This window comes from Nannobrachium achirus (genome assembly GCF_963921795.1).
Source record: "Nannobrachium achirus genome assembly, chromosome: 1".
Lineage (NCBI taxonomy): Eukaryota > Metazoa > Chordata > Actinopteri > Myctophiformes > Myctophidae > Nannobrachium > Nannobrachium achirus.
The window spans coordinates 56,938,033-56,951,465 of NC_137810.1; the positions used below are offsets into that span (position 1 = coordinate 56,938,033).

General features: G+C 43.0%; 1 protein-coding gene across 1 annotated transcript in view; it reads right to left on the reverse strand.

Annotated features, from left to right (window-relative positions):
* Positions 1–4,693: 4,693 nt before the first annotated feature.
* Positions 4,694–13,433, reverse strand: part of cers1 (ceramide synthase 1) — a gene marked incomplete at both ends in the record, with an annotated part of 57,740 nt that continues 49,000 nt past the window's right edge. Inside the window, 3 exons of the mRNA XM_080730318.1 lie at positions 4,694–4,736; positions 10,973–11,127; positions 12,971–13,118. Coding sequence (XP_080586444.1) covers positions 4,694–4,736; positions 10,973–11,127; positions 12,971–13,118 — 346 coding nt within the window. The remainder of the gene's footprint in view (positions 4,737–10,972; positions 11,128–12,970; positions 13,119–13,433) is intronic.

Genomic DNA, 13,433 nt, shown 5'->3' on the forward strand with positions numbered 1-13,433 from the left:
TCCTTTTTTTCCTTAATTTGAAATGTTTATTTTATGGGGGGGGGGGAATTATACAATAACACTGGTTCAATGGAGTTATTAAAATTATTATAAAAGAGTTAAGTACCTGTCTTATCAAGTGGTCAGATTCAGAATCTGGTCAAATTGAAACTAAACGGGGTGGGGGGAGGGGGGGTAGATAGATAGACCTTACAGTGTATCGTTGGTCCAAATAAAACATGTATTCTGAAAATACACTTTTGAACAGAGATTGACATCACATCATGATTTTGTCCCCTCAAAAGAAAGTCATAAAAATTCCCACAGATTCTCTACGTCTACTACTTCTTTAGCCTATTTAATAATGAACAATAAAAATAATAGTAATAAATTACAGTGCAATTTGTAAGAAATACCTGCGGAGCAACAACTTGCCCCTCATATTCACTACAACCTCTTCCTCGTCATCACCAGGGTCCCAGAAACACATGGGTTTGTGAATGAAGTTGGCACAGACATTCTAAAAGCATCAATACGTCGCCCAAAACCCAACATGTAAATGCATTGTCATAATGAGAGCTTCATCTGCCAAATGTTTCTCAAGCAGCATCCAGGGATGGGATGATTAAGCGATATTATCGTTTATCGTGATAAAAAAACACTCGTGATAATCGTATCGTGGAGATTTAATTTATCGTGATATCACCCTCCGTCATGCACTGGGATCATCCGGTACCACTTAAACCCTCTATAATTGGTAAAATGTACTTATAACATGCGTACTCGATAGTCTTTTTTTCCCACTCTATCAAATATCTTTGCCAAAAAATACCCGATCGTAGATCTGCAATTTTTTGGCAAATGTTCCGCCCCAGGATAATAGATTTTGATTATCGCGATAATATCGTAAATCGCGAATAATCGTGATATGACATCTTTATATCGTCCCATCCCTAGTAGCATCTACCCTTAACCCAGGATGAACTGAACTCTAAGCCAACATTGTATTGAATGCTTAAGAAAGACATGCCAATTCTGCACTGAAAGGAAACTAGGCGGCTATAAATACTCTTTAATATTTTTTTCCCTTTATAACACAAATTGTATTTCTTTCTTTCTTTTTTTCTTCTTCAAGGGGGTCAGAATCATTGAATGAAACAGATTTCAGAAGTGGTTTTATCCTTGATTCACATTGTCAGTCATAGTGCTGTCTGTAGACAGACTGGGAGAGAGCCGGGCAGAGGTGGAGGGAAAGAACACTTAGAAGCCTTTTGTAGAGACAGTACAGCGGATAGCTCACCAGGCCACGGTGAACCACAGGAACCAATTCTACCTAAACTGAGATCATAGTTGTGGGTTTACAGCAAACTCTGCCCCCCATTGGAATTACCAGTTATAGCAACTAATCGGAAAACCCATTCGGCAATAACATAGAAAAGAAAAGAAAAGAAAAGAAAAGAGCAGTGTTTCAAACTTTCAAATTTCAAGGTCTTACCTTAACTCTCACAGTGTACAACTCTGACAGTGTACAAATGGAACCAAATGAACCCTAACGGGTTCATTTGGTTCCATTTGTACACTGACTCTGAGTTACATACTCTGACTCTTACATACTACCCCCCTAAAGGAACCCACAGAGTCCCTGGAATCCACTTTGAGAACCACTGGTATAGAGAGTTTAGCAACTAGTAAAGGTGAAAACATTGATAAACTAGTTTCACAGGAGATAAATCTTCAGGGTGGAGGTAGAGGAGATGAACTGAACAGGCAGGTCATCCACATTAGAATGACATGCAGCAAACGTTGGCTTTCCTCCTTCCACATATAGAGGTTAAAATCAGAAAGCAATGGCTCTGGAAAAAAAAAAGCTATTTGATGCCTTTGGATGATATAGAATCTGTCTAAATAAATTATAGTATAGAACATTAATAAAACATAGCACGATGTGGTACTGCACACACATAACATATGTATAGGGTCCACAGTACCCCCACATAACCTGAACATTAGCTTCTTTCTTATCAAGTAAAATCGGAATGAGAGCGATGAAAAAGGGGGGAACAGGTTTAGGACTAAAACCCAGACAACTGTGATCCATAAAAACAACCCTATCGTCTCCACCAACCCCTACACAGCAGAACAAAAGGGACACACGTAATGATTGGAATATGCAAACAGTGTTCTCAGAGCGAAAACAGCAGCAATTCCAAAAACTCATCGACGAGGATGAAAAAAGGTAAGATCAGCAGCGAAGATGATGTTGAATGTAAATAAAATCATGAGCTAGTTTGTAATCTCCCCCACAGACCGCTAACCATGTTTACAGAGTTCTCCTAGCCAGTCAGCAGGCCTTGAGGGGACGTGGAAGACGAGACCATGTGTACTGGACAGTTTGGGACGCATCATCTGCTGAAGACAATAACAACGTCTGTGGCCTTACTCCAGCAGAACAAGCATGCCGTTCATCAAAACAAGAAGTTGAATTTGATCGAGAAGGTATAGAGGACGGATACAACCCTTATTCATATTTCATGGTTTTCTTCAACAAATGGGGACTCCTGCAGATCGAGCTGCAGCATAGGCCTACAGTACAGTACATTCACTCACACACAGAGACCATGCCTCGCAGGGTTCCATTTGTATAGAAAACAAACAGAGGGACATCTTCTTAACCATTTACTTAACGTTGATTCTGCCAATGCTTTTCAATGGGAATGTTTTTTTTTTTTTTGAAATCTGCCAATGGCAACAAACCGCTCCATTCCCATTGAAAAGCATTGCAAGAATCCATCGCATAAGCAGAATCAAAGTTCGGTGTGACATGGCGCCACTGTACCCCTATATTATTCATATGGCAATTAGTGAAAATAGCAGATCTACACGCTCACACATCGATCGTGACACATTGTGAGCTCGCAGATCTGCCACAGTATTCGCTTGAATTGAATAATAAAAATGTTGTATTATATTATGACAATTTGCCCAAAATAGGGATGTCAGTATCAAAAGCAGAGGCACGGATGTCCCCTGTATTCCCCCAGCAAATCGAACCCTGCTCACACACCAAGGTCAGAGGAGGCAGGTTCATTTTTGGAAGTGTGCGCGCGCGCACGCACGCACAAACACGGCATGTGTCCAGTTATCTCTGCAGCTTCAGGTGAGTTCACTTTGAAGGAAAGTTATGCACATTGATAAAGAGGTTAAGATTACATCGATAGTAGTTTTTCTTCTTTGTCGTTTCTTTTTTTTTTAAAACAACTTCATTGCGTATTTCCAAAAACCATTCCAATGCCATGCATTCCACAATACCATAATGTGTGCATATGTCTTTTTTTCTTTTCTTATCTTTTTTTTTAAATCAAACTTCATTGTTTAGTTTTTTTTTATTATCTCTATATAAATCCATGGCCAATTGTACTGTGAACCCGGCTGCCACCACCACCACCCACTAATTGTTTTGGATATTATTCACATTCATATAAAAAAAATAAGAAATCATGAGGATGATACCGAAACCCAATCAATCAATCAAACTGTCATCATTAAACCAGCAATCAGCTTGTAATGCCTTCATATCAGTGCTTCAACAGACGTTAGACAAAGACACCAAAAAAAAACATAAAATTGTTAAATCGCAGTAAAAGTTAATATTTCCATCGCCTATTCCGTCACGAGAGAGAAGAAAAAGAAAACAAAAAAACATCTTTGGAAGGAAAAGAAAAAACGAGCTGAAATTAAACAAAAATGTGAAATGTTTCCCATCATGAAATGACCAGCAATGCACTTTATGTCCTTCACATTACAAAAGACTAATCTGTCAGCGCGATCAGAGCACAGGGGCAGCCGTCCACCCCACCCCGGACACGCTGGGGGGGTCGCTCCGTGGCTCGCAGCCATCCACCTGTGCGATGATATGGAAAATCAATACGAGTTGAGTTGGTCAGACGACACCAGAGAGAGAGAGCGAGAGACCACGGCAGAGCTGTTTTTTTTGTGTGAATGATGCACGGGTGCAAACACCTTCCCTTTCTTTTACGGCCGGGGTCTTCGAAACCTCCCATCTGGAGTCAAGGAGGATGAGGAGGAAAGCAACGGAAATAAAATAAAAATGTCGCGTGGTCGGTTGTGTTACACAAACACTGGTGGTCAATCAGTCCTGTTGGAGTCAGGACAGAGAGAGAGAGAGAGAGAGAGAGAACTTTGAACTTTGCTCACCCCTCCAGCATGGGGGTCATAGACTGGTCAAGACTGGATGAGCACTTTAGCCCCTGTACGTGTTGTCCAGGGCCGCCATGATGATGATTGTGATGACCATGAGGATGATGATTATGAGCGCAGAGAGTATCTACACACCCTGCAGAGCTGTACATGACTCTGGTCTGCACGTGACCAACTCCCCGCTCCGTCTCACCTCTCTAAGTGATCTACCATGGTGTGACGGTGCTAACAATAAGACTGTAAGGTCACCTGAAATAACATTCACAGTGCTATAAAAAAAACAAAAAAAAACAATGATGACAGAAAAAAGAATCAAACCGAATGAGACAAAACTAAAAAGATTGCGTCCTAAAATTATTTTTCGTCCTTTTTTTAATCTGTTTTCGTGGAGCTCTGCTCTCAGCCAGGTTTTGAGCGCGAGCCACACCAGATGAGCCTCCTCCTCCTCTTGCTTGTATTTGTACTCAAGTGCCAGGCGGTGGCGACGGGGAGGTCATTATAGATGTTTCTCCTTGGTGAGGCCATTCTGCACGTGCTTCCTGCAGCAGAGAGAGAGAGAGAGAAGAGGTAAAAAACATGAGGGAAACAGGCCTGTCACAATGATTACATAATCGTCTAATCACAATTATTGTGACATAATCGTCATAATCGTTTCCATGTTGAACAATGTTTATAATTTCAAACATTTTTCAAAAATAGTGGAAATAGCAGATCTACAAGCTCACAACGTGTCGCGATTGAGCTTGTAGATCGGCTATTTCCACTATCAATGTTCTTTTTTAGGTATAAAGTTGTCAAATATGTCAGTATTTCTTTGTATATTTAGGTTATGTGTCATATCTGCCATGTGCAACTTCAAAGCCTACAAGCCCAACAGAAATGTAATTGTCAACGACAAAAACACAATTAACGTTAATCGCAATTATTTGAGTGACAAATGATCGGCATGTAAAATGTCAAATGGGTCTCTCGTGGGACGAAGCACAGGCCAAAGCACGAGACAGGGTTCAGTGGCAGTGTATGATTGCGGCCTTATGTCCCAACCGGGACGAAGAGGATAAGTAAGTAAGTAAAATGTCATAATCGTGACAGCCCTAGAGGGAAAACCGCAATGAGTGTGAATGAGTGACCGGCGCACGGATGGAGAAGGAAGGGAATTGAGCGAATAGAGGAAAGCCAAAGTAGAGGAAAGGATGAATCGATAGGCATAGAAAGTCATAGAAAAGCAACGAGGGTTAGCGTGTGAGTGACAGAGCAAAGCACATGAAGAATTCATGAGGATTGACTTGGAAAAATCTATGTACCACAAGGAAATGACAGCACTCACAACATTACCCACGCAAGAAAGGACATCACTTCACTAACAGCAAAGCATTACTGTATTATACCTTCAATGCAAAACTAATGTGTTCGGCCTTAACCTTCAGGTTTGCTCTTGGCTGAGCATTATTACTTTGTCGTATGCGTTGGAATCTATTATTTTCCGAGAGCGACACTGTAAGACGTCACTGTATAAATTAGAGCTTTACGGCACGTTTCTATCCGCTGACACACATGGCTGGTGTGTCTGGGCACAAGCCTTCCTCTGGACAGAATGCATGTTGGTTGGTGATTAGCAGATGTGTGGCGTTAGCAGGCACAGAGACTATCATCAGAGCTCAAGGCCAGGAAGATAAGAAGTGGGGGAGGTTAACACTATAATCACATCTCCATATGGACATGGGCTCTTTGATCCTATCTACCTATCTGGACAACTTACACAATAATCCCCATGGCAGAGCTGCTCCTTCTGCCTCGTGTGTGTGAGTGTGTGCGTGTGTGCGTATGTGCGTGTGTGCGTGTGTGTGTGCGTGTGTGTGTGTGTGTGTGTGTGTGTGTGTGTGTGTGTGCACGTGCGCTCGTGCGACGCCGTGCATGTGTGTGTGTGTGTGCCTGTGTTTGTGTGTTTTGTTGTGTGTTGGTTTGTCAGACCAGAGTCAAAGATTACGTGCCAAAACGTTTTAGTGACTTGGGGGATGGATATAATGAACTTTAGTTACTTTAGTTTAAAAGAAACGATGGCTACCATGCATGATAATCAGTAGAACATGATACAAGTTAGCCACACTGAGGGAATAGGTAGCTCCATAGATAAAGAAACACCCATAGATGATTGATTGATGTTATTTGGTCAATTAAAACATAATAGATATGCATGTAATACCTAATTCATATTTACTAGAAGCTGGGCCGCCCTTCGGGCGGCCCAGCGTCTAGTCGGCGACCTGGCCAACTCGGGAACGATGTAAATAGGGAATGAATGCCCCGCCCTTTAATGCAAATCCCATTATACTGTTGTCATAGGACCCGTTTTGACCATCTGTGTCCATTTATGCCCATATATGGAGATATCTGTATCTGTCTGTCTGTCGGCGTCCATTTTATGTCCATATATGGAGATCACTGCAGATATAGTTCTGGGTCCATTTTATGCCCATATATGGAGATCTCTGTATCTGTCTGTCTGTGTCCCTTTTATCCCCATTATGGAGATCTCTGTATCTGTCTGTGCCTCCGACTGTGTTGCAGACACATGTGCTGGTTCCCCCTTTAATGCAAACCCCATTATACCTGTTGTCATAGGACCCGTTTTGACCATCTGTTTGCCTGTGTCCATTTATGCCCATATATGGAGTATCTGTCTGTGCCTCCGACTGTGTTGCAGACACAGTGCCGTTTCCCCCTTTAATTTAACCCATTCAGGCCGGGTACACATTTTAGTGTATGGGAGGGGCTTACAGTACATGTACAGTATGTAGCAACATATTTGTTTTTGTAGGCTAATTTCTGATTTGGGCCTAACTATAGGTTAGGCCTAAATGGGTTAATGCAAACCCCATTATACCTGTTGTCATAGGACCCGTTTTGACCATCTGTTTGCCTGTGTCCATTTATGCCCATATATGGAGATATCTGTATCTGTCTGTCTGCGTCCACTTTATGCCCATAATGCAAACCCCATTATACCTGTTGTCATAGGACCCGTTTTGACCATCTGTTTGCCTGTGTCCATTTATGCCCATATATGGAGTATCTGTCTGTGCCTCCGACTGTGTTGCAGACACAGAGCCGTTTCCCCCTTTAACCCATTTAGGCCAACCTATAGTTAGGCCCAAATCAGAAATTAGCCTACAAAAACAAATATGTTGCTAGATACTGTACATGTACTGTAAGCCCCTCCCATACACTAAAATGTGTACCCGGCCTGAATGGGTTAATGCAAACCCCATTATACCTGTTGTCATAGGACCCGTTTTGACCATCTGTTTGCCTGTGTCCATTTATACCCATATATGGAGATATCTGTATCTGCCTGTCTGCGTCCACTTTATGCCCATATATGGAGATCTTTGACCATCTGTTTGCCTGTGTCCATTTATGTCCATATATGGAGATATATGTATCTGTCTGTCTGCTTCCATTTTATGCCCATATATGGAGATCTATGCAGACACAGTGCCAGTTCCGGAAAATGCTGATGTCAGACATCAGAATCCGAACCTTTCGTGCTGGTTCCAGAAAATCGTGTATCGGGTCGGGTCGAGGCCGAGCACTGCACTATGCGTCCATTTTTTGTTGACTCATGTGGCGTACGTGATGTCAGAGCCTTTTATGAAGTGATGTCACAATGAGTCAGCGCTTGCGCTGATTTCCTCCGGAAAAGCCTGATGTCAACAATCAGCCCGCATAAGGAGATTCCGAACGTTTCGCACCGGTTCGGGAAAACCGTGCGTCGGGTCGGGTCGAGGCCCGGCACTGCACTCCGTGCAGCGGCGGGGAACGCGCGTGCCGAATCTGAAGCCGGTGGGACGAACGGTTCTCGAGATACGCGGATTACAGACACACACGCAGAGACTTCTCGCATTTATAGATAGATATACGGAGATATCTGTCTATATATGCCCATATACTGTATGGAGATCTCTGTATCTGCCCATATGCCCATATATGGAGTTCTCAGTCTTATGCCCATATACGGAGATATCTGTCGGGTCGAGGCAAGATGCCCATATATGGAGTTCTCAGTATACGGAGATATCTGTCGGGTCTAGGCCCCTGTATCTGCCCATATGCCCATATGGAGATCTCTGTATCAGTCTGTGTCCCTTTTATGCCTATATACGGAGATATCTGTCTATATATGCCCATATACTGTATGGAGATCTCTGTATCTGCCCATATGCCCATATATGGAGTTCTCAGTCTTATGCCCATATACGGAGATATCTGTCGGGTCGAGGCAAGGCCCGGCACTGCAGTGATGTCACAATGAGTCAGCGCTTGCGCCCGGCACTGCAGTGATGTCACAATGACCGATTTTGCGCCGATTTCCTCCGGAACAGCCTGATGTCAACAATCAGCCCCGCATAAGGAGATTCCGAACGTTTCGCGCCGGTTAGGGAAAACCGCGCGTCGGGTCGGGTCGAGGCCCGGCACTGCACTCCGTGCCGCGGCGGGGAGCGCACGTGCCGAATCTGAAGCCGGTGGGACGAACGGTTCTCGAGATACGCGGATTACAAACACACACGCAGAGACTTCTCGCATTTATAGATAGATACAAGCTTACTCTGCTGTCAGCATGTGGGAGAATGTGTGAAAATGTCCTAGTTTTGTGATTCCTGAAGTTAAAGATAAAGACACTAATCACTAGTCAAGTGAACTTAGTTTTACTTGGGTTGGCATGTTCTGGGCATAGTTCTGGTTTAAAGCTTACGGCAGCAGCATTGGCTGGACTCTGTGGGTACTCGCCTACACACAAACTATAGGGGAATGGTGATATGATGGCACCTTTGGAACTATAAATGGGGGATAATGGTAATGATAATCACACTCATGGTGCCAAATGGTGCATTGGCTATGCCATTGCCCCTACTTTATTATGATGTTTTATCTAGTACCTACCTGTAGCTGATAACAGGAAATCCAGAAAAGAATATGCATGTAACTTTTGACGACAATTTGTGCCATAAAGACAGAATGACCATGTCTCCATTTTGAGTCGGACAGCAAGTGATCACTGAATGGTTTTAACGGAAATCAAAATCAACATCCTGTGTGCCCAGGGGTCATCGCCATGCTGGCTTGTGGTGGACATTTTTGCCAATTTTTTTTTTTTTGTCACGGACATACAAAATTATTGGACAATAATATTACCAGTTACACATAAAGAGCTAGCCCTGAATGACCATAACAGGCCTGTAACTCTGAGAGGGTACAAATGGAACCAATGGACCCGTATTTGTACACTCCCAGAGTTAAGGGGGTCCTTGAAAATAAAACATTTTAAAACCACTGTTGGACTCCTAATGTGCCATAGTGTCATAGTAAATAAGTGTCATACTGTACATATTCTGAAGAAAACCTGGAGACTTGACATTCAGTAATTGGGTCTTATGATCAAAATAAGAACATTATAATGGTAAAAATAAAATCTAAAATTTGCCACGGACAAGACCAATTTGTCCATGTACGGACATAGTGATGACCCACCCCATTCGAATGAGATCAAAGCACTGAATGGGAATTCGTCAGGTCAGACCATTGAATGGTGCAGTAGCTGAGATACCAAGCTACCGGATGGGTTAATCACACCATTGATTGGGATACAAATTACCTACCGACGGGGCTCAGCAGCTCCGCCGTATAAAGTGTAGTTATTGACCATGACGAAGGTATGCCGTCTAGAGCTGTGAAAGAATATTCTATATTCGAATATTCGCTTGAATGTTAACAATAAAAGAAGATTCGATAGAAAAAATGTAGCTTCGAATTAATTTATATTTAATTAAAACAAATCTGCCGCACTTCTCGCGAGATTCTGGGCGCATGTAACGTTAAAAGGCGGCTGGTCTCGCGAGGCAGAAGTCTCCATTCGCCGCTGCAAAAGTGAGCTGATCTACAAGTCCACAATGCGTCGCTGATCCAATACGTTGTGGGCTTGTAGATTAAGGGTGCATGTTTAGCGACACCATCATACAGCAAAGAATAAACCTCCAGCTGCTGTTTAAACTTTCGCTTCACACACAGTGCTTTGCCTCGGAGTTAGACTTACTCACGTTTAATCACACAATGTAACTTTAATTGATTCAGAATGATAACGAGTCAAGCTGAAAACGGGGCGATTCTTTTGGTAGTGAAGGGAAGGCAGACTGTTTACAACGAGACTTCTCCACCGAAAACACAATGTAAAAAGCATGGATTTTTTCTCTCACCGATCGAGTCTCACGGTTTCCCCGCCACGCAGCCACGGTCACGGTAAAAGTCCCTCCGTGACACTACTCTTGTAGACTACCTAATTTGATTCAACCCAAAACATAATCCATTGGTTTGATCATAATTGCTTGTTTCACAGCGCGAACGGTCGCCTCGGTATCTTCGCCCCCACTTGGAAAAATCCAACTGAATCGACCTTCGCTTCACCCCCACTCCACCCATCGCGTCCTGACAGCCAATCAGCGTTGATGTTGTCCGGAGACATGGACATGTTTTTGGTGTTTGGAGTTGGGGACTCCCTTTTTTCCGGGTGTTTCGCCTTGATTCCAACAGGACATTTTGTTTTTTTACCAACGCGGACCTGCGTGACCAAAGTGAAGCGATAGAAGCAACTAGAATAGAAGAAATAGCTTCAGGTTTGAACCCAGCTTTAGACATTCTGTCATGCATGTCCTGTGTTAATCTGTGGCCTTGTGCACATTCTAAAGAGACTCTACAGCAGTGTGGTTATTAATGGACTCACCCATGGATGGAGTTCTGATGACCTGCATCATTGTTGTCTTCCGGCTGAGGCCGTTTGAGCAGACCTGCTGCTGCCTTGGAGGGCTCCTCCTCATACTCCCTCACATCATTCACCTCCTTCATCTTCAGGACCTTCACCACGAACAACACTATGAACTACAGGAGAGGGAGGAGAGGGGAGGAGAGGGGAGGGGAGGAGAGGGAGGAGAGGAGAGGGAAGAGAGAGGAGAGGAGAGGCGAGGAGAGGAGGAGAGGAGAGGAGAGGAGAGGAGAGGAGAGGAGAGGGGGAGGGGAGGGGAGGGGAGGAGGGAGAGGAGAGGAGAGGAGAGGAGAGGAGAGGAGAGAGGAGAGAGGAGAGGAGAGGAGATTATTTTTCAGGCCAGCATTTGTGGAATCAAACTGTGACGATCAAAACGGCAGCGGTAGAACGTAAAAACGTACTCACACGTTTCATTGTAGAAATACTCTGTTACAAGTAAAAAGTCTGGAATTCAAAATGTACTTGAGTAAAAGTACAAAAGTATTGGCATCAACATGTACTTAAAGTACCTAAAGTAAAAGTAGCCATTGTGCAGAATGTCCCATTTCATGTTTTCAAATGCATCATTCTTTTTGTGGATCAGCTGTTTTCAAATGGCCGAAATGTACATACTGTAGGGCTGAAGTGGATTAATGTACTTTTTGTAATAATCAAAATCTACAAAGTAACTGGTAACTAATGTTTTCAAATAATTGTAGTGGAGTAAAAGTACTATATTTTCCCTCTGAGACGTAGTGGAGTGGAAGTAAAAGAATGGAAATTAGAAATACTAAGTAAAGTATAAATACTCAAAATTGTACTTAAGTGCAGTACTTCAGTGAATGTACTTAGTACTTTACGCCATTGCAAAACGGTTTCTGATTGATCATTTAGTTTAAAAGTCCAGCCAGTCTAATGCAGAGTGCTGTTTACCAACATAGTACTGTGTATAGAGTACTTCCAGTGGAAAGAGAGGGTCGAGTCTACTTTCCTATCAAATAATAGCATGAAAAGCCCCAAAACAAATCTAAAAAAGGAAACAGAGGTTCATAAATATATGGCAGCCCCTGATAGATTACTTGCCCAAGAATGTATCTAGTACTCTGATTCATAAAGGAAGTGATTCATTGGATTGGAAAGCCCCGGTTGTACTCTTACAACTTGCATTCATTCTGATGTGCCCATGTGTGTTGAGCACTTTTTATGAATGTTTGACTGTATGTGTAACTATAATTACTTGGTCATTGTCGTGTGCTGCTTGCCCTTCCTTCCTCTTTCATTTCCGTTTTCGTTTTCTTTGTATTGTCATTGTGTGCCTTTAATTTATGCCATTCTAGTTTGTCCAACGTTATTTGATGACATTTATGTCATACCTTTCTGTGAAAATTGGGAGAATAAAAAGGAAAAAAATATATATATATGTAAAAAATAGATATACTGCATGTGTGTGTGTGTGTGTGTGTGTGTGTGTGTGTGTGTGTGTGTGTGTGTGTGTGTGTGTGTGTGTGTGTGTGTGTGTGTGTGTGCGTGCGTGCGTGCGTGTGTGCGCGTGTGTGTGTGCTAGGGATGGGGACACGATTATTTTCACAAAAGAAATCGCGATTTACAATATTATCGCGATAATCAAAATCCATTATCCTGGGGCGGAACATTTGCCAAAAAATTGCAGATCTACAAGCAGCTTGTAGATGGCCTATTTTTTGGCAAAGACATTTGATAGAGAGTGAAAAAAAGACTATCAAGTACGTATATTATAAGCACCTTTTACAAATTATAGAAGGTTTAAGTGGTACCTGGGATATGCAGCTCGGCAAATACAAGGTGAATTGATCCCAGTGCAAGACGGAGTACGATATCACGATAAATTAAATCTCCACGATACGATTATCGCGAGTGTTTTTTATCACGATAAACGATAATATCGCTCATCATCGTCCCATCCCTAGTGTGTGCATGCGTGCGCGCGTGTGTCCTCCTCACCAGGAACCAATAGATGTTCATTAGAAGCAGGGCCAGGAGCAGGGCGTTGAAGAAGAAGTAGAAGGGGATGTTGGGGACAGACTGGAGGCTGGACACACAGGTGGCATAAAGCACCTTCAATGGAAACCAGTAGAGACGGAACCAGAACCTGGCAGGGAGAGAGAGAGAGAGAGGGAGAGAGAGAGAGAGAGAGAGAGGAGAGAGAGAGAGAGAGAGAGAGAGAGAGAGAGAGGGAGGGAGGGAGAGAGAGAGAGAGAGAGAGAGAGAGAGAGAGGGAGAGAGAGAGAGAGAGAGAGGCAGGCTTAAACGTTTTGGTATAAATCTTAGCTTGTCTTCACTGAGACTTCAGAGCGGTGTTGGAAATAAAGAGTAAGACAGAGAGACGTATTGTACTGAGACAATGACAGAGACAGAGTGAAAGAGGCAAGGAGTGTGTCTGATAGAGAGAAATGGAGAAGTGGTC